The 25,269-nt window shown below is 43.8% G+C and overlaps 1 protein-coding gene across 1 annotated transcript; it reads left to right on the top strand.

Annotated features, from left to right (window-relative positions):
* The first annotated feature begins 1,186 nt into the window (after positions 1-1,186).
* LOC121530633 lies at positions 1,187-23,343 on the top strand. Its single transcript, XM_041835747.1, has 7 exons — positions 1,187-1,315; positions 10,221-11,230; positions 16,283-16,334; positions 16,854-16,986; positions 19,833-19,987; positions 21,633-21,875; positions 22,124-23,343. Exons 1-7 carry the CDS (start codon positions 1,235-1,237, stop codon positions 22,880-22,882), a joined length of 2,433 nt encoding a protein of 810 aa, XP_041691681.1. The 5' UTR covers positions 1,187-1,234; the 3' UTR covers positions 22,883-23,343.
* Positions 23,344-25,269: the final 1,926 nt, after the last annotated feature.

Genomic DNA, 25,269 nt, shown 5'->3' with positions numbered 1-25,269 from the left:
AATATTTACGGAAAGTCAGGGGCACGCTCCAACACTCAAAGCATGTGTGTTTAGTCAGTCCACCAGATCAGAGGCAGTAGTGATGACCAGGGATGTACTCTTGATAAGTGTGTGAATTGGACCATTTTCCTGTCCTGCTAAGCATTAAAAATGTAACAACTACTTTTGGGTGTTAGGGAAAATGTATGGAGTAAAAAGTACATTTATTTATATAGGAATGTTGTGAAGTAAAAGTAAAAGTTGTCAAAAATATAAATAGTAAAGTACAGATACCCAAAAAAACTTATTAAGTAGGACTTTTAAGTATTTTGACTTAAGTACTTTACACCACTGCTCCATTCTGCTTGCAACAAGGCCATTAAGTTATACTGCAAGACAACACGGCAAAGATATTAACTGTTTGCCTAAATTAAAAACTACAGATTTGGGTCAAATCCAATACACCCTCTGTATTTTCAAGTATTGTGGTGGCAGCATCATGTTTTGGGTATGCTTGTCACCGGCAGGGACTGAGGAGTTTGTCAGGGTCAAAATAAATATGAAAGGATCAAAGCCCATGTAAATAGGTAGAGGAAAACCCGCCTCAGTCTTCTGAAAACCTAACCCTGTGATTGAGTTTAATTTTTTACAGCGGGACAATTACACAAGTTTTAATGCCAAAGACACACCAGAACGAATTTCCAAGAGGTGTTGAGTGTTCTTTAGTGGTCCAGTCTCAGTCCCGGCTTAAATTTGCTTGAAAATCTGAGACAAGGTTTGAATATTGCTGTCCATCAATGATTCCCAACCAAATTTACTAAGCATGAGTAATTTTGGCCAAAACAATGGATATACAGTATGTTGCCCTAAGAGTTGTGCAAAGTTGGTAGAATATTATTCAAAATGATTCACAGCTGTAATGGCTGCCAAAGGTGCTTCCACCAAGTATTAACTCTGGGGTGTGAAGACATCTTCATTCTTCTATTTTTATGCAGATTACCTACTACAAGGACATGTAGGTTACTATTCCTAATTTCACGCATGGTGCATTGAAAGTGTATATTTTGTCAAAATGATTGTGGACAAATTGGTCTGACTCTGACTGTCAAATTGTGAGCGCTTCAGTACAACCCCCTGTGATTTCTGCATGCGGGTCCACGAACGATGAATGCGCGCCCCCGAGACTTCAGGTGAATGGGGAGCGAGAGCGGGTTATGGTTCAGTGTGCGTCGGGGAAAAGGAAGAAATAAAGAAAATGAACTGCAACAGCTCGTTCTGGGCACATGTGTTCATGACAGCGTATTTACTATGGGTCACGGGATGTGTTGCACAGAAAGTAAGTAATACATGTCTGCTCTTTGTTTACAGTCTATATTTTGCCTCATAAAAAAGCACAGTGATTTGTTTCACGCGTCATCGGTCTTATAGTTTAGTGACTGGCTGAAAACTTGTTAAGCAAGAATGAAACATGTATTAAGTTTCCTTGTTGTTGTTGTGTTGTTGTTGTGTAGCTAGGTATTTTCCACCCAGGGAAAGACAGAATATAGACTTTCCTGGGTAATTTGTCATTACTGTGAGAACTTGATGCACTGAATGCACTGTAAACGTATTGTAGCAGAGTAGTCCGGTATGCATGTGAACACCACCCGTGCATACACAGGGCTCACCTCTCCAGAAGTTTGAGTATAGTTTTACATGAATAATCACTTTTTAGTAATCTAATACCATTATCTTATAAAAGGATCTACTACCCTATCGAGTGCTACAAAAAGCTTATTGACATGCATTTCAATAGGAAGCTTTCAATAGTAATCACCCCAAGTTCAAAGTCATGCTGGGTTCGTAATTGAGGAAAATAAGTCATTATTTTATGTGATTTCCCAGTTGATCATGTTGTCAATCTATGCATAATTGTATATAACTGTAAGACATCACACATAAATATACATCAATATTCGGCTATAGCCAGGTGTGTTTGCACTTTTTGACAATCTTAAACATCAGCTGGCAGTACTCTCTGTAAGGCTGCATTTTCCAACCATGGGGAGGAAAACATCCCATGACACTGAGCATGCACTCTATCTTCTTGTCCTCAACTATATCTAGTAGAGTTAAAGGCAATGGCATGCAGAGTCAGACAGAGAGAGCAGTGAAATGAGAACCACATGGATGAAGCCAGAGCAGGGCATGTTCATCTCCTGTTGGTCTGAGTCTGACTCACTCTCACTTTGTGGTGAAAACAACCCTCCTGCCTGTCTGCCTGTCTGCCTGTCTGCCTGTCTGCCTGACACTGACATGGACTTCATGACTTTATTCCTGAACAAGAGCTCTCATGAATCACCCAGTACATACTGTAGAGTGGAGACGCCTGACTCCGGCTCTCTGTTATACAACACACAGCACTTTCTGTCTGACAGGGTTCCTAGTACAGTAGTATGTAAGTGGAAACCAACCGTTCCCTTACTATTCATTATCAGTGTTACATGGCACTGGATTGCATGGTATGATCAGTGGCTTTTTCCTGGTTATTGGGTTTCCACATCCACACTAAGTTGTATGGTGCAACACACCTGAAACATGTTTAGCATAGTGGAGGCTGCTGAGGGGAGGACGGCTCATAATAATGGTTGTGCACCAGAGATGATGGTGCAGCAGAAGCAGTCCAGGTGACACTCTGGTTTGGGTTTCTTCTCAATTTGGTCCAATTCCCAAACTAGGAAGAAACCTGTGTGTAGGCTACATTCTTATTAATATCTTCTCTCCTCTTCTGAGTGTTCTGTATGTGAACATCTGACACTGTAGTATTGACTTAAATAGCATAAGTATATGCGCAGCATCTGGGGAGAATGAAGCTATTGATCTGCCACTGTACTGTAAATGAAATATAAGGCAGAGGCGTCAAATGACCAAGTGAATCCATAACATTACCGTGTTATATAGTGTCTATGGGCCATGGAAGTGTGGTATTTAATTATGTTCAGTTATTAGCATTTGGGAAAGACTTCCCTAATCTGTTCAGTGCTTACAGGTGATTAACAGAGTCCGGCAGAAGGCGTTCTTTTTAATCACCAAATTCTTCCTGACAACTTTGGCAGCAGTCAGAATGAAGCAGTACTATAAAATAATTTACCCCACTTACTATGTGGTTTCAGGTGATGTAGCCTACTCTGTCTCCGCAATGATTTGAGTGTGACACGGCCATTGTATGTACAGTGCATTCGGAAAGTATTCAGACCCCTTGACTTTTTCCACATTTTGTTACATTACAGCCTTATTCTAAAATGGATTAAATAAAACATTTTCCTGATCAATCTACACATAATACCCCATAATAACAAATTGAAAAAACAGAAATACCTTATTTACATAAGTATTCAGACCCTTTGCTATGAGACTCGAAATTGAGCTCAGGTGCATCCTGTTTCCATTGATCATCCTTGAGATGTTTCTACAACTTGATTGGAGTCCACCTGTGGTAAACTCAATTGATTAGGCATCATTTGGAAAGGCACACACCTGTCTATATAAGGTCCCACAGTTGACAATGCATGTCAGAGCAAAAACCAAGCCATGAGGTCAAAGGAATTGTCCGTAGAGCTCCGAGACAGGATTGTGTCGGAAGATTTGGGGAGTTTCTCCCATTCTTCTCTGCAGATCCTCTCAAGCTCTGTCAGGTTGGATGGGGAGCATCGCTGCACAGCTATTTTCAAGTCTCTCCAGAGATGTTAGATCAGGTTCAAGTCCGGGCTCTGGCTGGGCCACTCTAGGACATTCAGAGACTTGTCCTGAAGCCACTCCTGCGTTGTCTTGGCTGTGTGCTTAGGGTCGTTGTCCTGTTGGAAGGTGAACCTTTGCCCCAGTCTGAGGTCCTGAGCGCTCTGGAGCAGGTTTTCATCAAGGATCTCTCTGTACTTTGCTCCATTCATCTTTCCCTTGTTCCTGACTAGTCTCCCTGTCCCTGCCGCTTAAAACATCCCCATGGCATGATGCTGCCACCACCATGGTGCCAGGTTTCCTTCAGACGTGGCGCTTGGCATTCAGGCCAAAGAGTTCAATCTTGGTTTCATCAGACCAGAGAATGTTGTTTCTCATGGTCTGAGAGTCCTTTAGGTGCCTTTGGCAAACTCCAAGCAGGCTGTCATGTGCCTTTTACTGAGGAGTGGCTTCCGTCTGGCCACTCTACCATAAAGGCCTGATTGGTGGAGTTCTGCAGAGAAGGTTGTCCTTCTGGAAGGTTCTCCCATCTCCACAGAGGAACTCTGGAGCTCTGTCAGAGTGACCATCGGGTTCTTGATCGGGTTCTTGGTCACATTCCTGACCAAGGCCCTTCTCCCCTGATTGCTTAGTTTGGCCGGGCAACCAGCTCTAGGAAGAGTCTGGGTGGTTCCAAACTTCTTCCATTTTAGAATGATGGAGGCCACTGTGTTCTCGGGGACCTTCAATGCTGCAGAAATGTTTTGGTACCCTTCCCCAGATCTGTGCCTCAACGCAATCCTGTCTCGGAGCTCTAGGGACAATTCCTTCGACCTCATGGCTTGGTTTTTGCTTTGACATGCACTGTCAACTGTGGGACCTTTTATAGACAGGTGTGTGCCTTTCCAAATAATGTCCAATCACTTGAATTTACCACAGGTGGACTCCAATGAAGTTGTAGAAACATCTCAAGGATGATCAATGGAAACAGGATACACCTGAGCTCAATTTCGAGTCTCATAGCAAAGGGTCTGAATACTTATGTAAATAAGGTATCTCAGTGTTTATCTTTTATAAATTTATAAAAGGCAGTTTTCACGTTGTCCTTATGGGGTATTGTGTGTAGATTGATGAGATTGAAAAAAAATATCAAATTTAGAATAAGGCTGTAACGTAACAAAATGTGAAAAAAGGGAAGGGTTCTGAATACTTTCCAAATGCACTGTAAATATTAGTTCTGACCACACACTACTACAACACTAGGAAGGAGAATCTCTAAGGCTACGAACTGTCAAGACTCGTCCCCATCCACTGTGACTGAGTGGCGGTGAGCAGTAGAACTCTTAGAACTGAACAACAAAAGCCCTTGGTATATTGAATTGTCAGCGTCCCCAGCTTTAGTTTCTGTGTGCGTAGGGTGCTCACTATCTTTGCAATTATCTGCCTGATGGGGCACTCTAAATGATGGCTTTGTCCTCTTGGCCTCTTTTGTATTAAGTTGATTTTTGGAACAGCGTAAACAGGCTTGGAATTCAATGCATCAACCCCCTAAAGGAAATCGTTCAACTTTGATAAATCCACCACCCGAACATCTAGACAAATGAGAACCACCCTAACATCTAGACAAATGAGAACCACCCTAACATCTAGACAAATGAGAACCACCCTAACATCTAGACAAATGAGAACCACCCTAACATCTAGACAAAGGAGAACCACCCTAACATCTAGACAAATGAGAACCACCCTAACATCTAGACAAATGAGAACCACCCTAACATCTAGACAAATGAGAACCACCCTAACATATAGACAAATGAGAGCCACCCTAACATTACATTTACATTTTAGTCATTTAGACAAATGAGAACCACCCTAACATCTAGACAAATGAGAGCATGTTTGACATTTAAGTTATGAAATATTACAGAATCTTTTCATAATTTCATTGCTTATTCTAATGTTGATTTTTAAATGAGCATCCATTTGATAGAGGGAACAACCCTAAAGATAGAACCACTGACGAATTCATCCCTTAGCTAAATGTTTAAAGTCCATAAAGAAACTAGTTCATACTGTAAACACATATTGGTCAGACAGTGAGGTTGGCATGGTGGTAAATAAACTGTACTGTTACTTTAAGTGAGATGAATGGGCCAGGCAGAGAGAGGGAGCGAGAGGGAGAGAGAGAGAGAGCTCTAGCTGCCCTGCTAGCTGGCCTGGCTGTTCTGGCTGTGAGTGTTGTTGTCATCCTGCATGGTGGGGCTACTCGCTCAGCTGCTGAGAGATTAATTACTCAGGATGCATCCATTCACTGCCTGGATCACATTCCAAATCTGGAAATTATTTCTCCAAATTGGTCCGAACCACCATGGAGACATAACACTGACTGACTGCATCCATCAACATGCTTTACTTCCTAGGCTAGGCGTCCTTAGTTAATGACTGTTACTGCAACCTCCTCCTATCCAGAGAGGAAGAAAAATACAGGGAAAACTATGTTAATTGGTGTGTGCACCACAAATGTGGAACCCCATATCCAACATCCCGCCCACCCAGCCACATATCTATGTGGAGTTGGAGGGTTCACCACCACCACAATACTGAACATTCCACTGTCTCATGCAGAGCAGAGAAAATGTGTGGCCCCAACATTGACAACCAAAGATTATCGTGGCCTTGATGTTAATTTGTAACGGTCAGTATTTTGTGTGGTGATTAGAGTATGAGGACTCTGTTCTCCCAGGTCAGTGGCGACAGCTTCAGCTAGAGCCCAATCAGGAAGCTCACCAGTTGTTTGTAAACTCACCCTGAGTGAAGATGAGAGCACGGGATACCTGCATACACACACACCATACTTATTGTATAACTTGTGGGCTCGTGTATCAGTGCCTTTTCACAGCTGTGGACGGACAACACCGGGTGCAAGACAGACAGACATACAGAGGAGCTGCTGAGCCCTGGGTTATATAACACTTAAACTGGGAGTTGGCATAGCTGAAGCGTCAGCCTGTGGAGCAGTGTCACTTTTCTACTCCAGTAAACAGCGCCTGGAAGGATCCCTGCCCCCTTGAGGGGCCCGTCTGGCTGTTTAGGAGCCAGTCAGGGGCTGTTTGTGCATGTGAAGGAGTGAGGGAATGGAATGAGTGAGTGTGTGACAGCGATCGCTATGGGATGTCGAGCCGCTGTTTCAAGGGTTTTAGCTGGGGGTACTCACTAACCTGTTGTTAAGGTTCAATTCCTCTGTAAGGTCTTCAGTTGTTAGGGAGAGTGTTCAAAATTCATTTTCCAAACAGCAAATCAATCATAGGGATATACTTTTAGTAGGCTTTGTATAAAGTTCGAACCATATTTCAGGTAATTTGCAGTTCTGGAAATGTTGTTCCGACAAAGGATTCAAGTTGCTTAACGATATCAATATTATGGTCAACCTCAAACTAATCACAGGGTTTCATTTGACATTCTAATGCACAAGTCATTCTACACAATTATATGCTTGTTTTCTCTACTTTTGTACAGGGATCTCCGTGTGGCACAACTGGGGTGCGATGACCGACCAGCAGGGTCTTATGTAAACTTTCTGCCTGCTCCTACTTATTAACATCACTTCATTAAAGTGTTATCTCCCATCCCACCATGAAGTGGTGCAACCAAATGGCACTGCTGCCCGTTGTTCCCCATGAGAAAAGGCTTCCTTAAATAATGACCGCCCTGGTTGCCACTGCCAGTGTTAGAGGCCTGTGTCTGTGATGTAACAGAACTGGGATGTTTGGCTTTATAAGAATGTCCCATTTCCAATTTACACTGTGGCACTGAGGTCATTCATGTGTAGTCTACCATGTACGTCACACCACAGTGAGGGTGGCGGACCTCCAGATAGCCAGCCCAGTCCTAGTGCAGCCAGAGCCAGGGAAATGACACAGTCCCTGTCCCTCCCTCCCTCCCTGACACAGTTCTCTCTCTTTCTATGTAGCCCACACACTGTCAATAGAAAGAGCCTGGCTACACAAAAGTGGATTTGGACACTTATATTGGTCACGGAGACAGACAAACACCCCCCATGTTGCCAAGCTGTTCCCTTCATTCTATAGGGTATTGCACAATACCACTACACTGCACAACACCGTAGAGCAAAAACGGAAATTGGCTTACTCTCTGCAACCTCTCTGGGAATGGCATTTGACCAGTTGAAAATGTCATCCGCGTAATTATGTATTGTTGTTGTGGCGTTCATGACATGAGTTCCTAGTAAGTCCAAGGCCATTTTCTCTTTTGCACCTTACTATGACATAATGCTGTCACACTAAACAGCAGAGAAAGCATTGAGAAAGAAAAGGCTATTTTACAACACTCTTAGAACTAGTTGGGCTTCAAAGTACTGACTGTGCCTTGATTCTTGTAATTTATCACTGTTATATAAGCCTCTATCACTATCAAGTTGTATTTACCACTGCATAAATTAGAATTTGTTTCTGTAATTATTTCATTTTGGTGCCTAAACTTGACAATGAGTGGACTGTGTCCATAGCAATAAAATGTTTACAACTTTAAGTTAATCTTAAAGAGCCACTGAACACACCGATTGGCACGTGTGTTTTTCTGTTGCTCATTAGAAAAACAAGATTTAAATCTTGGAGGTGTGTTTCCGATTCCGCGTTTGGTTAATGATGTTTGTCCCCCATCAGACACTGTAGACGCAGAAGCCTATTTCACGTTTTCGCTGAGGATGTTTTGGTTGCGCAGTTTTACATCTAACTAAGGTGTTTGGTGCAGTATTTCTCAAGTAAAAAAATTTGCGACATGTTGTCTTATGTAAACGAAGTCAGAGCTGCCAGGCAGGTCTGTCTCACTGTCTATGCTATTGGATAGAGAGCAATCACCACAGCTGCTCACCCAATGTTAGTGGGGAAATGTACATCCTCAAATCAAAAACCCAACCTTCATTTACCCGTTGAGACGCACGGATGTTCCAAACTCCGTTTTAGACGAGACTGACTTTATGTCAATTTTGACACTGGAATAACTGTTTCTGACTCCTATCGATGCCACATAGGCCGTTTTCAAAGGGATTTGTTGCTTTTTAAAGGCAGTCCTTCTTTAATTTCTTTAACAGAAGCTGTTATTAGAGTTTGTCAATAATATTTAATACAAACCAAAAACACATACTGGATAACAAGCACAACACATGATAAGCTGCTTGGCTCTTTCCCATGCATATAATATACGTATTTTCCCATGGTTAGTAATGATAGCTGAGATAATACACTGTTGCAATGTTTTGATCCAATGTTTTTAATCCAATGTTGTTCACCAACATATTGCAAAAGTGTTGAGTCATTAAGCGGGCAGGATAGGGAGGTCTGAAACAGATTGAATACATATGCTGCTACGTGATGATCAAGCGATCAGGACTGAGGACTATCACACCTCTGGCGTGATATGCATTCAATATTTTGTATTCAATATTTTCGGTGCATTCATGTGCTTTGAAAACACCTCTTTCGTTAACTGTACAGAACACACACACATATGTATGCCCTTACTGCCCTCCATCTCTCTGTAAGGGACATTCTGACCTGGCTGTGAGGCTGCCAGCTGTATCAGCAATAGAGAGGTCTTTGAGTTGCAGTCAGAAGGACGGAGGGGGTTGCTGGGGCCAAACCTAGCAGCAGCCTCTCTCATACAGTCATGATTGAAAAATACATCTAGATTTAGCTTCTAAGAATCTGAGGAATGCCTTTGATAAATGCATGCATATGGAGAGATGAGATGGGTCATGTAGCGGCAATCAAAGCGTCTATCTGGAGTTGGTCGATGGCAGTGGTGCTGGTGCTCCTTTTACACACACACACACACCATACACACACACCGGGTCTTGAGTGCGTTTTTAAATGTGTTCCCAACCAGACTACTAGTGTTGCCTGTGGCATTGGCTGGTTTTTTACCTGTCTGGTGGTGGAGGCTGTGCTGGTTGATCCCCGGCTAGGTCATCGCTCAGTTCCCACAGTCCAGAACCTGGGCTGAGAGGAAAGCTCATAAACACACCAGCCCTCCTACAAAGGTCTGGACCTGAGCTCTGGGCCCAGCGGCTCCAGCCACACATCTGCCTCTGCTTAGCCAGGCTGAGGTCCCCCTCCACCTTCCACCCAACACACCTGGGAAGCATTACAGCCAGCTCAGCGTGTTTTAAGAAACCCTTCCCAGGGTTACCCAAGCACAGGCATGCAAGGCACCGCCACCGCTTTGATATACTAGCTGGCAGAGGAGGGTTGAATAGTTCAGGTCTGGATGCAGTTAATTGTTTTTTAGGCAATCTGCAATTCAGCTCAACTGTGTTATTTGTTTAAAAGACAGCCTTATTTGTATTATATGTCCATGTTGTACTCTACAAAAAGTCCCTAGACGTTATTTTTTTTTAATGTCTGCTGATTTTCTGTAAGTCTTTAACAAGTGCTGGTATACAGTAGAGATGTCGATCATTAGAGATGCTAGCGTTTTAACGTACACTCCTGTCCCCCTCACCAAGCCCATGTATGTTTTTATTGCAGGTCTACTTTGATTGTGGAGCTAAGGTGGATGTTGTGGAAGTCCAAGGCCTCATCCTGTCTCCTGGGTTTCCCTTTAACTATTCCTCAGGGACCCACTGTGTCTGGCAGTTCTTTGTGCCTGTCGGCCACCAGCTCATACTGGAGATATTTGACTTTGATGTGTTCGAGAGCCATGACCCCTCCACCCAGTACACTGCGATCTCTAACTTGAAAGTGGAAGATGCTGAGGCTGACGATGGGGTAACGTTCCCATCTGGGGGTCCTGTCACAGATGAAAATGTGTCAATGCTGGCTAAAGACGCCCCTGTACCTAAGGCTCAGGGGGGCAGAGCGAAAGCCCACCAGTCCTCCTTCCAAAATGACAAGGTCAAGCAGGTGGTGGTGCAAGAGCAGTCCACCAAGATGGAGATCGCCAAAGTCTCCAACTCTGCTAAAAGGTCCACCTCTGACACTGCATCCCCACATCCCCCCTCACACCTCCTCCTACCCAGGGCCCAGGCAGCGGTGAACTCAATCACCTCTCCTCTCCTCAGAGGCGACCCTGACCTAAATCCTACCCCTAACCCCAGAGCAGCAGCCCCAGACCTGGCTGTGATTGTAGACAAGGCCACCACTGCGACCTCTCCGCCCCCCACGGACACAGAGTTAGTGAGCCCTGAGACCCAGCAGTCGGTGGTGGACGCTTGCCCCCACGACGTCCTCTACATCTCGGACCTCCTCACCTTCTCCTCGCGCTTCTGTGGCTCCAACCGGCCCTCCAGCAGCCAGCTGGTGTTTGGCTCCAGCCAGGAGATGGTAGAGGTCATCATGGAGTTGATCACCACCACCCACTGGGGCCGCGGCTTCGCCCTGCTCTTTCACTACCACAACCGGACAGAACTGGATGGAGATGACCCCCGGCACGCCTACGCCCCTGCCGGGGCCAGCAAGATGGACTCTCTGCTGGCCGCCATGAGCGGAGCAGCCTTCTTTGCCATGGTGCTCACCAGCGCTCTGTGCATCATTTTCAGGTATGTAAAAGCATTCAGAGAGAGTTGCTGTGATATGATATCCCTTTGTCACACACGTGTTGTGTTATAAATAGGTTGCTCTGACTCCCTGATATCGAACCAGCACCTCAGGGGTGACATGCAGAGAGAAATGTGCCAGTGTGACCGGTGTTGTACATTGTGTTTTGATCGGCTTACATATACAGTGCATTCGGAAAGTATTCAGACCCCTTGACTTTTTCCACATTTTGTTATGTTACAGCCTTATTCTAAAATTGATTAAATTAAAGAAAATCTTCATCAATCTACACACAACCGGTTATTCAAATGTTTTGCACATGTATTACATATAAAAACAGAAATACCTTATTTACATAAGTATTCAGACCCTTTGCTATGAGACTTGAAATACTCTCCCGAGTGGCGCAGTGGTCTAAGACACTGCATCGCAGTGCTAGCTGTGCCACTAGAGATCCTGGTTCGAATCCAGGCTCTGTCGTAGCCGGCCGTGACCGGGAGACCCATGGGGTGGCGCACAATTGGCCCAGCGTCGTCCAGGGTAGGGGAGGGAATGGCCGGCAGGGATGTAGCCCAGGGTTGTGGGTTCGATTCCCACGGTGGGCCAGTATGAAAAATAAAAATATTACGTATGCACTCACTAACTGTAAGTCGCTCTGGATAAGAGCGTCTGCTAAATGACTAAAATGTAAATTATTGATCATCCTTGATGTTTCTACAACTTGATTGGAGTCCACCTGTGGTAAATTCAATTGATTGGACATCATTTGGAAAGGCACACACCTGTCTATATGAGGTCCCACAGTTGACAGTGCATGTCAGAGCAAAACCCAAGCCATGAGGTCGAAGGAATTGTCCGTAGAGCTCCGAGACAGGATTGTGTCGAGTCACAGATCTGGGGAAGGGTACCAAAATATTTCTGCAGCATTGAAGAAGTTTAGAACCACCAAGACTCTTCCAAGAGCTGACCGCCCATCCAAACTGAGCAATCGGGGGAGAAGGGCCTTGGTCAGGGAGGTGGCCAAGAACCCAATGGTCACTCTGACAGAGCTCCAGAGCTCCTCTGTGGAGATGGGAGAACCTTCCAGAATCAGGCCTTTATGGTGGAGTGGCCAGACGGAAGCCACTCCTCAGTAAAAGGCACATGAGAGCCTGCTTGGAGTTTGCCAAAAGGCACCTAAAGGACTCTGATCTGATGAAACCAAGATTGAACTCTTTGGCCTGAATGCCAAGCGTCACGTCTGGAGGAAACCTGGCACCATCCCTACGGTGAAGCATGGTGGTGGCAGCATCATGCTGTGGGGATGTTCTTCAGCGGCAAGGACTGGGAGACTAGTCAGGATCGAGGTAAAGATGAACGGAGCAAAGTACAGAGAGATCCTTGATGAAAACCTGCTCCAGAGTGCTCAGGACCTCAGACTGGGGTGAAGGTTCACCTTCCAAGAGGACAACAACCCTAAGCACACAGCCAAGACAATGCAGGAGAGGATTCGGGATAAGTCACTGAATATCCTTGAGTGACCCAGCCAAAGCCCGGACTTGAACCCGATCTAACATCTCTGGAGAGACCTGAAAAGAGCTGTGCAGCGACTCTCCCCATCCAACCTGACAGAGCTTGAGAGGATCTGCAGAGAAGAATGGGAGAAACTCCCTAAATACTGGTGTGCCAAGCTTGTAGCGGCATACCCAAGAAGACTCGAAAACTGTAATCGCTGCCAAAGGTGCTTCAACAAAGTACTGAGTAAATGGTCTGAATACTTATGTGATATTTCTGTTTTTTATTTATAATAAATGTGCAAAAATTTCAACCCATCTGTTTTTGCATTGTCGTTATGGGGTATTGTGTGTAGATTGATGATGGAAAAAAAGAATATATTTGTAAAAAATAAAAATTGTACTTTTTATCACTTTTACCCCCAAATTTCGTGATATCCATTTGGTAGTTACAGTCTTGTCCCATCGCTGAAACTCCCGTATGGACTCGGGAGAGGCGAAGGTCGAGAGCCATGCGTCCTCCGAAACACGACCCTGCCAAGCCGCACTGCTTCTTGACACTGCTTGCTTAACCCGGAAGCCAGCCGCACCAATGTGTCGGAGGAAACACTGTACAGCTGGCGACCGACGTCAGCGTGCATGCGCCCGGCCGCCACAAGGAGTCACTAGAGCGTGATGGGACAAGGACATCCCAGCCGGCCAAACCCTCCCCTAACCCAGATGACGCTGGTTCAATTGTGCGCCGCCTCATGGGTCTCCGGGTCGTGGCCGGCTGCGACACAGCCCGGGATTGAACCCAGATCTGTAGTGACGCCTGTAGCACTGCGATGCAGTGCCTTAGACCGCTGCGCCAATTTTGTTTATAAAAAATTTAAAAAACGTAACAAAATGTGGAAAAAGTCAAGGTCTGAATACTTTCCGAATGCACTGTAACAATAATCTTGCTTCACATAACAGTACAATAACAAACGCAATGAACACTATAGCTTCTAGGCTTAGGCTAGCCAACTTTCTCAATGACAGCCAGGCGTTACATACAGTACAGTACATGACATGCACTTGCGAACTGCTAACAGTAAAATATCGTCAAAATATCTTAACAAACAAAACACATGACATACCTGATAATAACAGGAAAAACTTGCTGTGCTGCCCTTATACGCCAACTCCTCTGCAAAGTACAAATTCACAGGGGGACATGAGTAGCCCAATGACGATGTAGCCTACAGTAAAAAGTACAATAGTTAGCTAACATGTACAGTATGCATAACGTAACAGATAAAAAAGTTCATAAATGTATGAATATCCCAATATACTGGTAGAAGACCATAATATTGCACTGTCAAGGACCATATAAACTCATTATGTGTTTTAACATGTAGGATTGATTATGACTTTCATGGCACAATTTTACTGTAACCTACCTCTTCCACATGGGTAAAGTAGACAGGGAAGAGGTAAGGGGGGCAGGGGATGTTTATGAGGGGGAATACAGGAGGAGAAGGAAGTGTGCAACATTAAAAAGGGCACTGACAACAACAAAAGGAATCTACAGTAATATCAGGCATGGAACTTTTCAGATTTTGTGTAATTATACAATATGAAATTCAACACTTGGTACACCAGAACATTTTGTTTTGTCATACACGTGTGATTGCTTTCCCTATTTCCCAGAGACATACAGTTCTCAAGCATAAACAAGACCATGCACAATGTGAATGATTGTCTCTTCATGATCCCTGTAGTTCACCTGTGCAACATCTTCAGGTAAAGCAAGCCATGCAGAAAGAATGGAGTCATAAAGATACCTTTGTCAGACACGTTTTGTACTATAAATACATTTCCCTGACAACCTGAGACATGCAGTTCTCAAGCATAAACATAAACAAGACCGTGCACATTCTGCACAATGGCAAGAATTGTCCTTTTATGACCCTCTTATGTCTTCAGTTCCTTGTCATCCAAGGGAGATGGCACAACTGTTGGGTCTTTGATGTTGGCCAGTGTAACAAAGATTCCTCCCATGAATGAGATGTAGCCGTGAATGGGATAGTCTACCAGTCAGTCCTCCTCCTCCACTAGTGTGCTGCTGCTGCTGATGGCCTGCCTGTTGACTCAGCTGGAGGCCTGGGTTGGTCCCTGATGTGACCCAGTGAAGGGGTCGGCTGTATCTGCCTTGATGTGCAGCATTCTCACCATTTATACAGAGAGAGGGAGAGGGAGCGAGACACGGAGGGAGCGATACGGAGGGAGGGAGGGTGAGGGCCATTCAAGGTGCAGCACCTGGCATCGATTCCAACTGACAAAGAGAAATGCAGCCATACAAAAGCCAGCAGGAGAAAAAGGAAGGAAGACAAGGAGAAGCGGAGATCCTCGTGCTGCTGTGCTGTGAGCCTCTGTCCTGCCCAGGTGCCATGGTGGTTGTTTAATAGAACAAGAACAACATACAGTATCAGAATATGTAATTTACAGGTTGTTCTCTCGGTCAATCCCATTTGGAGACAACAGTAGCACATGCTGCTTGTATTAGTTCTATCAGGGTGTAATATTATCCATGCCAGGTGACTAAATGAGTATCACCGTTTTACTCTACCGGCCTGATTCACATCTCTAGTTCCCTCCAGGAAGGTTTAAATTCCCATACATAAAAAACATCTATCTCTATGTAAATTCCCCTCAATCTAGTCAACCCAACTCAAAGGAAAAGCAATGTTTTTTTTTATTACTTGTGAAATGTTAAATTTTTCTCAGCTTGAAAGCATTCTGTTTTGAAAACAAAAATACACACAATACTTTATGATATACTGTAGCAACATACATCGCCGTGAAATAGGTTGTACAGTAGAAATATGTTATTGGTTATTCTCCAAAACCGATGTGTGGCTGTTGAGCACAATAAGCCCATTTGTGTAGTTCTTACTTCTTGCTGTTAATGAAAGGGAAATGGAAAACACACTTCTAATAAAATGAAAGTCTAATTACCAGGAACAACAACACACGCATAAAACATGATCAGGAAGCCAAGAAGGCCATTTCCATCATGCGTAGTATTTTTTTATATATACTTTTTATTTTACCCTTATTTAACCAGGTAAGTTGACTGAGAAGCTGCAGCAACGACCTGTACAGCCATGCATGGTTGAGAGAAATCCCCCATGCATGTTGGAGAGCAGTTAGAGTTGTATTAGTCCCGTCCTGGCACCATGTTTTTAATTGTACCAGAAATGGGTACACAAAAGCATTTAGATCTCCGTTAATGAACAGAATCCCCTCATAGCTGCTGGAGCTGTTTGTATGTAGTGAGTTAGTTAGCTAGACTGATTATGTTTCGAGGAAGAACCTCAGTGAAGGCAATCCGTTCCAGTTTCTAATTGTGGGAGAATATGGTCATTTTGTAAAACATTTTGGAGAACAGTTGCCCTAAATAACAGTCAAGCTTTCACAAATAGCATGAAAGAGAATGTCGCCAAAAGTCAAGAAAGTAAATAATGGTTTTCAAAGATATGTTAAACAGTTTAAAAAATGCATAACTGAAATGTTGTGGCTCTTTTTGTTTTTCAGACCTAAACTATGTCCGAAATCAGCCAGCTCCTGCTCATCCAACAACTCTGAGGTAAACGGAAAACCACCCCTGTGTGTGTGTGTGTCTGTCTGTCTGTCCAGACATTCCTCTGTAGGCTAGCTTCTGACTGGAATCAGGGAACATTTACTTCATATCCTCTAGACTACAGTCACTGGAACAAATGCAAATACCCTCCGCTGGCCTGGCGCTGTTGTTGTCCAACTTCTCCCACGCAGGGCAGGCAGCCTCAGAGGTAGACTGACTGGGGTCAGACTGACTGACTCACACATACACACACTGGACAAGTTACACTTCCCTATGACACTTCTATTTGGGATTGAACTTTAGTGTGCTAAGAAGGAACAAAGCAAAACAGTCCTACAAGTTCTGGTCTCTTTTAGTATTGTATTGCCACTAGATCATAATACCCCACTGGTTATCAAAACATTTTATGAATTGATCAAAACAACTTCAGTTCATGTCTGTATTTCAGTGCTGTGCAGCCCTACTCCCTTGGTGTATGTGCTGTGGTAGGCAGCTGTAGTAGTACATGCTGACTCTAAATTGCAGGTGCAGGAGGGAGTGCAGAACTCTGGAGCTGATGTCCGTGAGCTGCAGCTGGTGGCTCCTAATCAGCCCGGCCTGGAGGTCCCTGACATGGCAGAGAACGACAACAACCACTCCCTCAGCATCACACAAACAGGTGGGTATGCACACGCACGCATTCATGCATGCATGCTCACACACACACACTCTCTGTCTATCTCCTCTCTCTCCCTCTAACACTCCCCTGTTTTCCCCTCTGCTTGTGCTCCAGCCACCTAGCCTAGTGAATCCCCTCTCTCCCCTCTCTCCACCTGCCCTCCATGATTGAGGGGTACCGCTGGGGTGTTTGGTCAGGTTCCAACCTGGCTGACAATTACTTTATCTGCCCCTAAACTGAACTTACATGTTCAGCATAATTGGGGCACTGTTATTTCATTCAGCTGTGAAACTATGACATAAAAATGGTACACTGGGCCTGACTGTCAGACCTCCAACACACAGTAATAGAGCTGGTAGGATTCTAAACAGTAATAGAGCTGGTAGGATTCTAAACAGTAATAGAGCTGGTAGGATTCTAAACAGTAATAGAGCTGGTAGGATTCTAAACAGTAATAGAGCTGGTAGGATTCTAAACAGTAATAGAGCTGGTAGGATTCTAAACAGTAATAGAGCTGGTAGGATTCTAAACAGTAATAGAGCTGGTAGGATTCTAAACAGTAATAGAGCTGGTAGGATTCTAAACAGTAATAGAGCTGGTAGGATTCTAAACAGTAATAGAGCTGGTAGGATTCTAAACAGTAATAGAGCTGGTAGGATTCTAAACAATAATAGAACTGGTAGGATTCTAAACAGTAATAGAACTGGTAGGATTCTACACAATAATAGAGCTGGTAGGATTCTAAACAGTAATAGAACTGGTAGGATTCTACACAATAATAGAGCTGGTAGGATTCTAAACAGTAATAGAACTGGTAGGATTCTACACAATAATAGAACTGGTAGGATTCTAAACAGTAATAGAACTGGTAGGATTCTAAACAGTAATAGAGCTGGTAGGATTCTAAACAGTAATAGAGCTGGTAGGATTCTAAACAGTAATAGAGCTGGTAGGATTCTAAACAGTAATAGAGCTGGTAGGATTCTAAACAATAATAGAACTGGTAGGATTCTAAACAGTAATAGAACTGGTAGGATTCTACACAATAATAGAGCTGGTAGGATTCTAAACAGTAATAGAACTGGTAGGATTCTACACAATAATAGAGCTGGTAGGATTCTAAACAGTAATAGAACTGGTAGGATTCTACACAATAATAGAGCTGGTAGGGTTCTAAACAGTAATAGAACTGGTAGGATTCTAAACAATAATAGAACTGGTAGGATTCTAAACAATAATAGAACTGGTAGGATTCTACACAATAATAGAACTGGTAGGATTCTAAACAGTAATAGAGCTGGTAGGATTCTAAACAGTAATAGAGCTGGTAGGATTCTACACAATAATAGAACTGGTAGGATTCTACACAATAATAGAACTGGTAGGATTCTAAACAATAATAGAGCTGGTAGGATTCTACACAATAATAGAACTGGTAGGATTCTACACAATAATAGAGCTGGTAGGATTCTACACAATAATAGAACTGGTAGGATTCTAAACAGTAATAGAGCTGGTAGGATTCTAAACAGTAATAGAGCTGGTAGGATTCTACACAATAATAGAACTGGTAGGATTCTACACAATAATAGAACTGGTAGGATTCTAAACAATAATAGAGCTGGTTGGATTCTAAACAGTAATAGAGCTGGTAGGATTCTAAACAGTAATAGAGCTGGTAGGATTCTAAACAGTAATAGAGCTGGTAGGATTCTAAACAATAATAGAGCTGGTAGGATTCTAAACAGTAATAGAGCTGGTAGGATTCTAAACAGTAATAGAGCTGGTAGGATTCTAAACAGTAATAGAGCTGGTAGGATTCTAAACAATAGAGCTGGTAGGATTCTAAACAGTAATAGAGCTGGTAGGATTCTAAACAATAGAGCTGGTAGGATTCTAAACAGTAATAGAGCTGGTAGGATTCTACCACAGACTGAATGAGTAGACATATTTTCTCATGATCACGGCCATAGAATGGCTCTAAATGACTAAAATGTAATGTAAATTACTGTTACACACCTGAAGTAATGTTTAACACTGGTGCATAGGAGAATCGGTGTGTAGTAGAATTCACCAATACAGCTCAAAATATGTGAAATCATTAAGGTATTCCGTGTGCACAGTAGCTGCATACATTTAATCAATAACCTGTGTGGAAGGAAATTGGCTGCAACATTACTGTCCACGCATTATGTTCCTGAGTCATTTGAAAATGTATTTCTTCTGTGGGAATATGTGAGGCCAGCTTGTAGTGGATGTAGCTGAGTGAATGGGAGGTGGGAAGTGCAGCATTAGAAGTCTCAATGGAAAATGGCTTTAGTTTTGGAGGACTGGGTTTATCCCAGAACAATCCAAAGGCTCTCTCATTGTAGCTGATCCCACAGAGAGATTTACAGGTCGTGACATTTAACCTATATAACAGCGTGAGAGCATTAGGAATACCATGTTTCTCCTCACGCTGAGTTCAACCATGTCACTATGAGTTTTGTTCTATTTTTAGCACCCTATTGTAATCTTTCAAGAATGAATTAAATTAAGTACATTATTTTTGGTTCTCGGCCTCCTTGGGTTATTCCTTTTCATGGTTTGAGTGTGAGTACCTTTTGAACTCACTATGAGTTAACAGAAATATGAGTGGACAAGTACTGTGGCTACACAGTGTAGTAATATACAGTAGCCTATGGAGACCAATCTGTAACAATCCATTTCAAGTGCTCTTTTAGGGACAAGCAGTGGAAGTTAGCGTAAACTAAGGTTGTGCCTTCAATGTAGCAATGTTTTAATTGTAGGCTGTCACTATACAAGTAAATGATTCAAAAACAAATATCCCTTCCTTTCCTTCCCAGGTTCCCCGGTCAGTGTTGGTGGTGATATGTCCGAGCATGCTGAAGTGGACCTCTCATCCAGTGGTCTCACGGAACTGGACTTGGGAACAGATGAGGTGTTTATCATTTCATCTGCGCCCAGTCCGAGCAGCAGACTGCTGTTCTCGGCCCATACGGTAAGGAGCGAGGTGAGGCAGGTAACCCAGAGAACCTCATCTAGGGGTGGCATGACACCCAGACAGTAGCAGAGAACCTCCACTAGGGGTGGCATGACACCCAGGCAGTAGCAGAGAACCTCCTCTAGGGGTGGCATGACACCCAGGCAGTAGCAGAGAACCTCCTCTAGGGGGGGCATGACACCCAGGCAGTAGCAGAGAACCTCCTCTAGGGGGGGCATGACACCCAGGCAGTAGCAAAGAACCTCCACTAGGGGTGGCATGACACCCAGGCAGTAGCAGAGAACCTCCTCTAGGGGTGGCATGACACCCAGGCAGTAGCAGAGAACCTCCTCTAGGGGTGGCATGACACCCAGGCAGTAGCAGAGAACCCAGGAGATTGGAGGTAGGAGAGGGTTTGACTCAGCATTTTTGCTTGTGCTCTATTGGAATAAGAATTGTCATAAGGCAGGCCTGGCAGATATTAGAGAGCTGGCGAGCTTTCCTGCAGCCTAGCCTAATGGATGTATTATCTGGGGAGTCAGTTTCCCAGCTTCAAGTGTGTGTGTGTGTGTGCGCTGTTGTGCATTGTGGTGCGTGGTCTGTGTGTGTGTTTCTGTGCACGCTGGGGGGGGGGGGTCTCGTCTAGACTATGCGAGCTGTTAGTGATTCTTAGTAAGGATTATCTCGCTTTCTGAAAGGAGCAACCCCTTAAACCTCTACCCCCCCCCCAACCTTACCCCTACCATGATTTACTAGCTGACTGAGGGGGGGATACGTGACTGATGTGCCCTTCACCACTGACCTGCCATTTATATCAGTGAGACACCTACCGTATAGCCCTAGACCCACATTTACAAAGACTCTGAGGCGGTTTCCCGAACACAGATTAAGCCAAGCCCTGGACATGGAGATTCTCCATTGAGTTTACTTTTGAGTCCAGGACTAGGCTTAATCTGTGTTCAGAAAACCGACCTTCAGAATAGGAGAACAGATCTTGTTTTAGGTCCCCCCCTGTCCATATAATTCTATGAATTATGATCTTAAAGGCAACACTGATCCTATATCAGCACTCCTACTCTGAGAATCTTTGTGAATACGGTTCTTGGAATCATAGAGGTAGGAATTACTGACTGCACCCACTACCAGGCAGCACTTTGTTGTTGTTTTGGATTACATGCCTGATTCAATGGTTTGCTTGTTGCCCTTTTTAGGTCAACTGTGATTGGAGGTGCAGGTCAGTGCTTGAATATAATGCGACCTCTGATACTATCCAGCTATTTTTATCCAGTTTGTGAGTCTCTCTCATCCAAGCCAATGTCTCATTTATGCTCTGATGCCACTGATGGAGAAAACTCCATTGACTGAGTGCTCAAGTCAATCGAATATGCATTGTATTCACACAGTGTCTCATTTTCCTATGGTCAAATAAAATTATAGAATAATCACAGGTAGGTGTTTTCAGAATAAGAAGTGTGTTGCCATGGCAGCAGTTTGTAAACAAAGGCACTGTGTAAACATTGCTACAGCGGGTTCACTGGGTTTGAGCGTTTAACCTCTTTCAGATGGTTTTCCATTTGTTTACTACTCCCCATGAACACAGACACTGCATGGTGGATTTGATAGAATTATATTTGATTCATTTTTTGTGTCTCCCTCCTCTCAGCAGCGGGAGAGGTTTCTGAGGCACAGTGACACCGGCCCTGGCCCTGTCAGTGACTGGCCCTCTCCAGACCCGGCTGCCTCGCCCACAGAGACCCGGGCTGCCCAGGATGGCAGTGCCAGCTGTGCCCGACCCCGGGCCTGGAGCGTCCGCACTTTCCAGGACTTCCTCCCTCCACTGCCCCAGTTACACAAGAAGTGGTGCAGTTGGAACTCCACCAGTCCCTTCACTAAGCTGGTGGACAGCGTTAGTAGCTCATATGTTATTGGTCTTTCAGTAGTGTTGTTGAATAATAGTCACACCATCATAAACTGTATTTCTTTACATTTGATATTTAGCAGACACTTTTACCCAGATTGAATTACAGTCATGTATGTTTCTATGTGGATTATTTTGATATCTCATTTTTCAAGACTCAGCGCAGATGCAAAAAACAATGAGTGTCATGTTGCAATGCAGAGAGATATGTGCTGACTAGATGTTGTTCCCCCCAGGCCCCATCCAGCTTCGTGTCAGACTGCCGTGGGGAGGACAGCAGGAAGGTATTCTCCGACCCCCAGCTGGAGGCCCAGGATGACAGTAACGCCTCTGACTCCTCCATGAGTAATGCCTCGTACCCCCTCACCCAGCCCGCCCAGAGGCAGCGCCGCCTAAACTCCACGAGCAACATGCGGCGCTCCCACTTCACCGGGCCCTGCTTTGGCCTGCTCTCTGGGTCCAGTCTCTCAGAGAGCACCAAGACCCCCGGGGGCCCCCTCCTCCAGGCCTCCCCGTCCCAGCCCAGTAACAGTACCTCTGGGCAGGGGCAGCCGGAAGGGGTGCAGGGTGGGAAGCGCCGTGATTTCCCAGCCGAGAACGACCACGTCAGTGTCCCTGTTTTTGCCATCTGTGAGGAGGAGGACCGGCAGCCCCTGATCCTGGCTGAGCACCTGGGCCAGTCCTCCATGCTGAACGGACTGAGCTGGGGGGTGTATGAGGCGAAGGGGCCTGCCGGCGGAAGCCCCAACCCTGGCCCTCAGAGCGCAGCCAATGGCCCCCTCCTCCAGAGGGGGAGGTCAGAGTGGAGGCCATGGGGGAGTCAGGCCTCAGGAGGGGCCAGTCCTTACCCTCTGCCTCACCCCTCTGACTCATACACAGCCACCAATACTAACGAGTTAAAGTCCACCTTTGTGCACAGCACAGCCAATCAGATCCAGATGCCTTCCCTCAGCCAATCAACAGTGCCATGCAGTGTGACGGGCAATGAGATGTGACCAGTGACAGTCCAGCATCCAGCCCATGTGACAGGAGAGCAGACAGACAACGCATGGACTCCTGGGTTGGCCCAGCAAAGCAATAATGAACTATTTTTAGTGCCACTTTTGTACAATGCTAAAACTTACCTTTTTGATTACTGTAATCAACTTATGACATTTCTACATTCTTGAAGTCAATGGCTTCATGGTGACAAAATTGATGTTTTCATATTAGTACCCACTATGTATATTTTTATAAAGTTAAAAGGCCCAATGCAGCCTTTTTTGATCTCAATAAATAATTTCTGGGTAACATTTAAGTACCTTACTGTTATAGGTTTCCATTAAAATGTTACGATTTTTGTGAGCAACAGTAAGGGCCAAATGAATGCAAACTCCACACAAAAAAATTAACAATTGTTAAAACATTTCTAGCTTCTATGGGTAACAGGGTTGACGTGTTATGCTCAACCCACTCAGTTTACCGCCACAAAACACCAGAAAATGCCCAAAAAGTGTAGAACCTGCTTTTACACTATGATTTGACTATTAGATGTTCAATGTTTCTTTTAGATTTTTTTTAAAGGAATAGTTTCACTATATTAAAACGAGAGTTCAGTTCACGTAACAGGGTTGACCTTAAAATGAGGGACAGGTTTAAATGTTTTCTTAAAATGAATCACATTAAATTAATAATAATCTTCAGAAATTAACAACAAAATAACTAGGGCTGAGAAATGTTGGGGTTAAGTGGGTTAAAATCTTCCTGAAAGTCAGAGGGCTCACAGAGGGTGCACGGAGGGACTTTAGCAAGTTTTTATTCATATAAAAAGAATCTGATTGATTGAATTCTCCATGTGGTCTATATTAAAGGGCACTTCATTGAATATAACAGGCTTTTAACATTCTATTCAATATTGGTGCACAATTTCTACTTCAAATATCAAAGGGATGCAAGGGTTACACGTTCAAAACACTGGAATTAGGCTGATGGGCATAAATTCCCCCATCCAAATGAACATTAATCCATGCATTAGGCTAACATCAATGGTTTGACATTTGAGAGTCATTATTTCTAACATCGATAGAACCTACACTTTCCAGTGCCGTAGGGATACTAAGGGAGGGAGTGGTTTGTGACATAAGAGCAGCTGCTCACCAATGTCAGCTAATACCGCAGTTACACCTCCAACACATCTGCTATGTGGATGTCGGCCAACTCTGACATCCGCATAGATTGAATCCAGGCCTTAGTTTCAACAGCTGTTGTACAATATGATACAAAACACAGGAAAACTACATTTTGACTGCAATGGGCCTTTAAAACATCATCAATACATGCTGTTTACCACACAAAGGCATTTTCAGCTTCTGTATAATAATTTAAAAAACTTTAGATAATATTGAATATGGATGGAAACATTGTTAGAATTTTCCAAGACCAGTTAATTTCCCAACTCATCTGAGTACTTTTGTACCAGTTAAAGGCCCAGTGCAGTCAATAGTTTTTATTGTATTTTGTATCGTATTGTACAACAGTTGATGAAAGTTACATTGTAAAAGTGTGAAGAAAATGTGATCATTGTTATTCCTAATAGTTGCTAGTTGAAAATACAATATTGACAGGACTTTCTAATCAGCAGGATTGCATGGGCGGGAGTTTCGGCTTTCCATTGTGACATTCCCATGTGGTAAATTGGTTAATAGACCAATAGCAAAGAGATCCAAATCTCTCTGCCAATAACAGCTAGTTTTCAGTTTTCCCTTCCCACTCCCAGACAGTCCTGACAAAATTCTTGCTTGAGAATATTTTTTCTGCTAAAAAGCTATTTTTGCCCATTTGAATGGAATCTATTACAGTAAGGTACTAATTGTTACCCAGAAATGATTTGATTGATATAAAAACAGCTGCATTAGGCCTTTAATCCATGTAATTATTTTTATGCTTGTGTGTTTTGTGCTGCCTTGTGTGAACGTCTGCCTTTTGTCCAACAACCATGGGCCTCGGAGCGGTGAGTTATATTAGTGCCACAGAGCTCCATGGGGATGGGATATGCTTACACTACTACTCTGTGCCCTCCAGTGTTAAACTGATGTAGATCACATGCAGTATATTAACGTCAACGCTGCAAGAATGTATCCAAATGTATTTCTAAGGCGGACATTGGATTCTAAAAGGGAATTGATCATTGTAAAAAGAACTTAATTTCAATAGAAGTAAGCATATATGACTAGCTATAAAGATAAATGTAGCAATTGCAACAGAAAATAAATAGGGTTGGTGGAAATTTGTGCAAATAACTTTTAATAAAGGTTATCTACATAAATTGCTGCTTCAGTTTTTGATAATTTGATGTCCATTGAAAGTGGTCAATAGCAAGTCATGCATCTTAAACACGAGGGAA

This window comes from Coregonus clupeaformis, chromosome 18 (genome assembly GCF_020615455.1).
Source record: "Coregonus clupeaformis isolate EN_2021a chromosome 18, ASM2061545v1, whole genome shotgun sequence".
Classification (NCBI taxonomy): Eukaryota; Metazoa; Chordata; class Actinopteri; order Salmoniformes; family Salmonidae; genus Coregonus; species Coregonus clupeaformis.
Note: the sequence above shows the minus strand (reverse complement) of the source record. Positions and strands in the feature narration are given on the sequence as shown.

Coding starts and splice junctions, on each gene's coding strand:
- LOC121530633 (XM_041835747.1), top strand. CDS start 1,235: ATGAACTGCAACAGCTCGTTCTGGGCACATGTGTTCATGACAGCGTAT. Junction 16,987..19,832: donor CCTCAGCATCACACAAACAG/GTGGGTATGCAC, acceptor TTTCCTTCCCAG/GTTCCCCGGTCAGTGTTGGT. Junction 21,876..22,123: donor TCACTAAGCTGGTGGACAGC/GTTAGTAGCTCA, acceptor TGTTCCCCCCAG/GCCCCATCCAGCTTCGTGTC.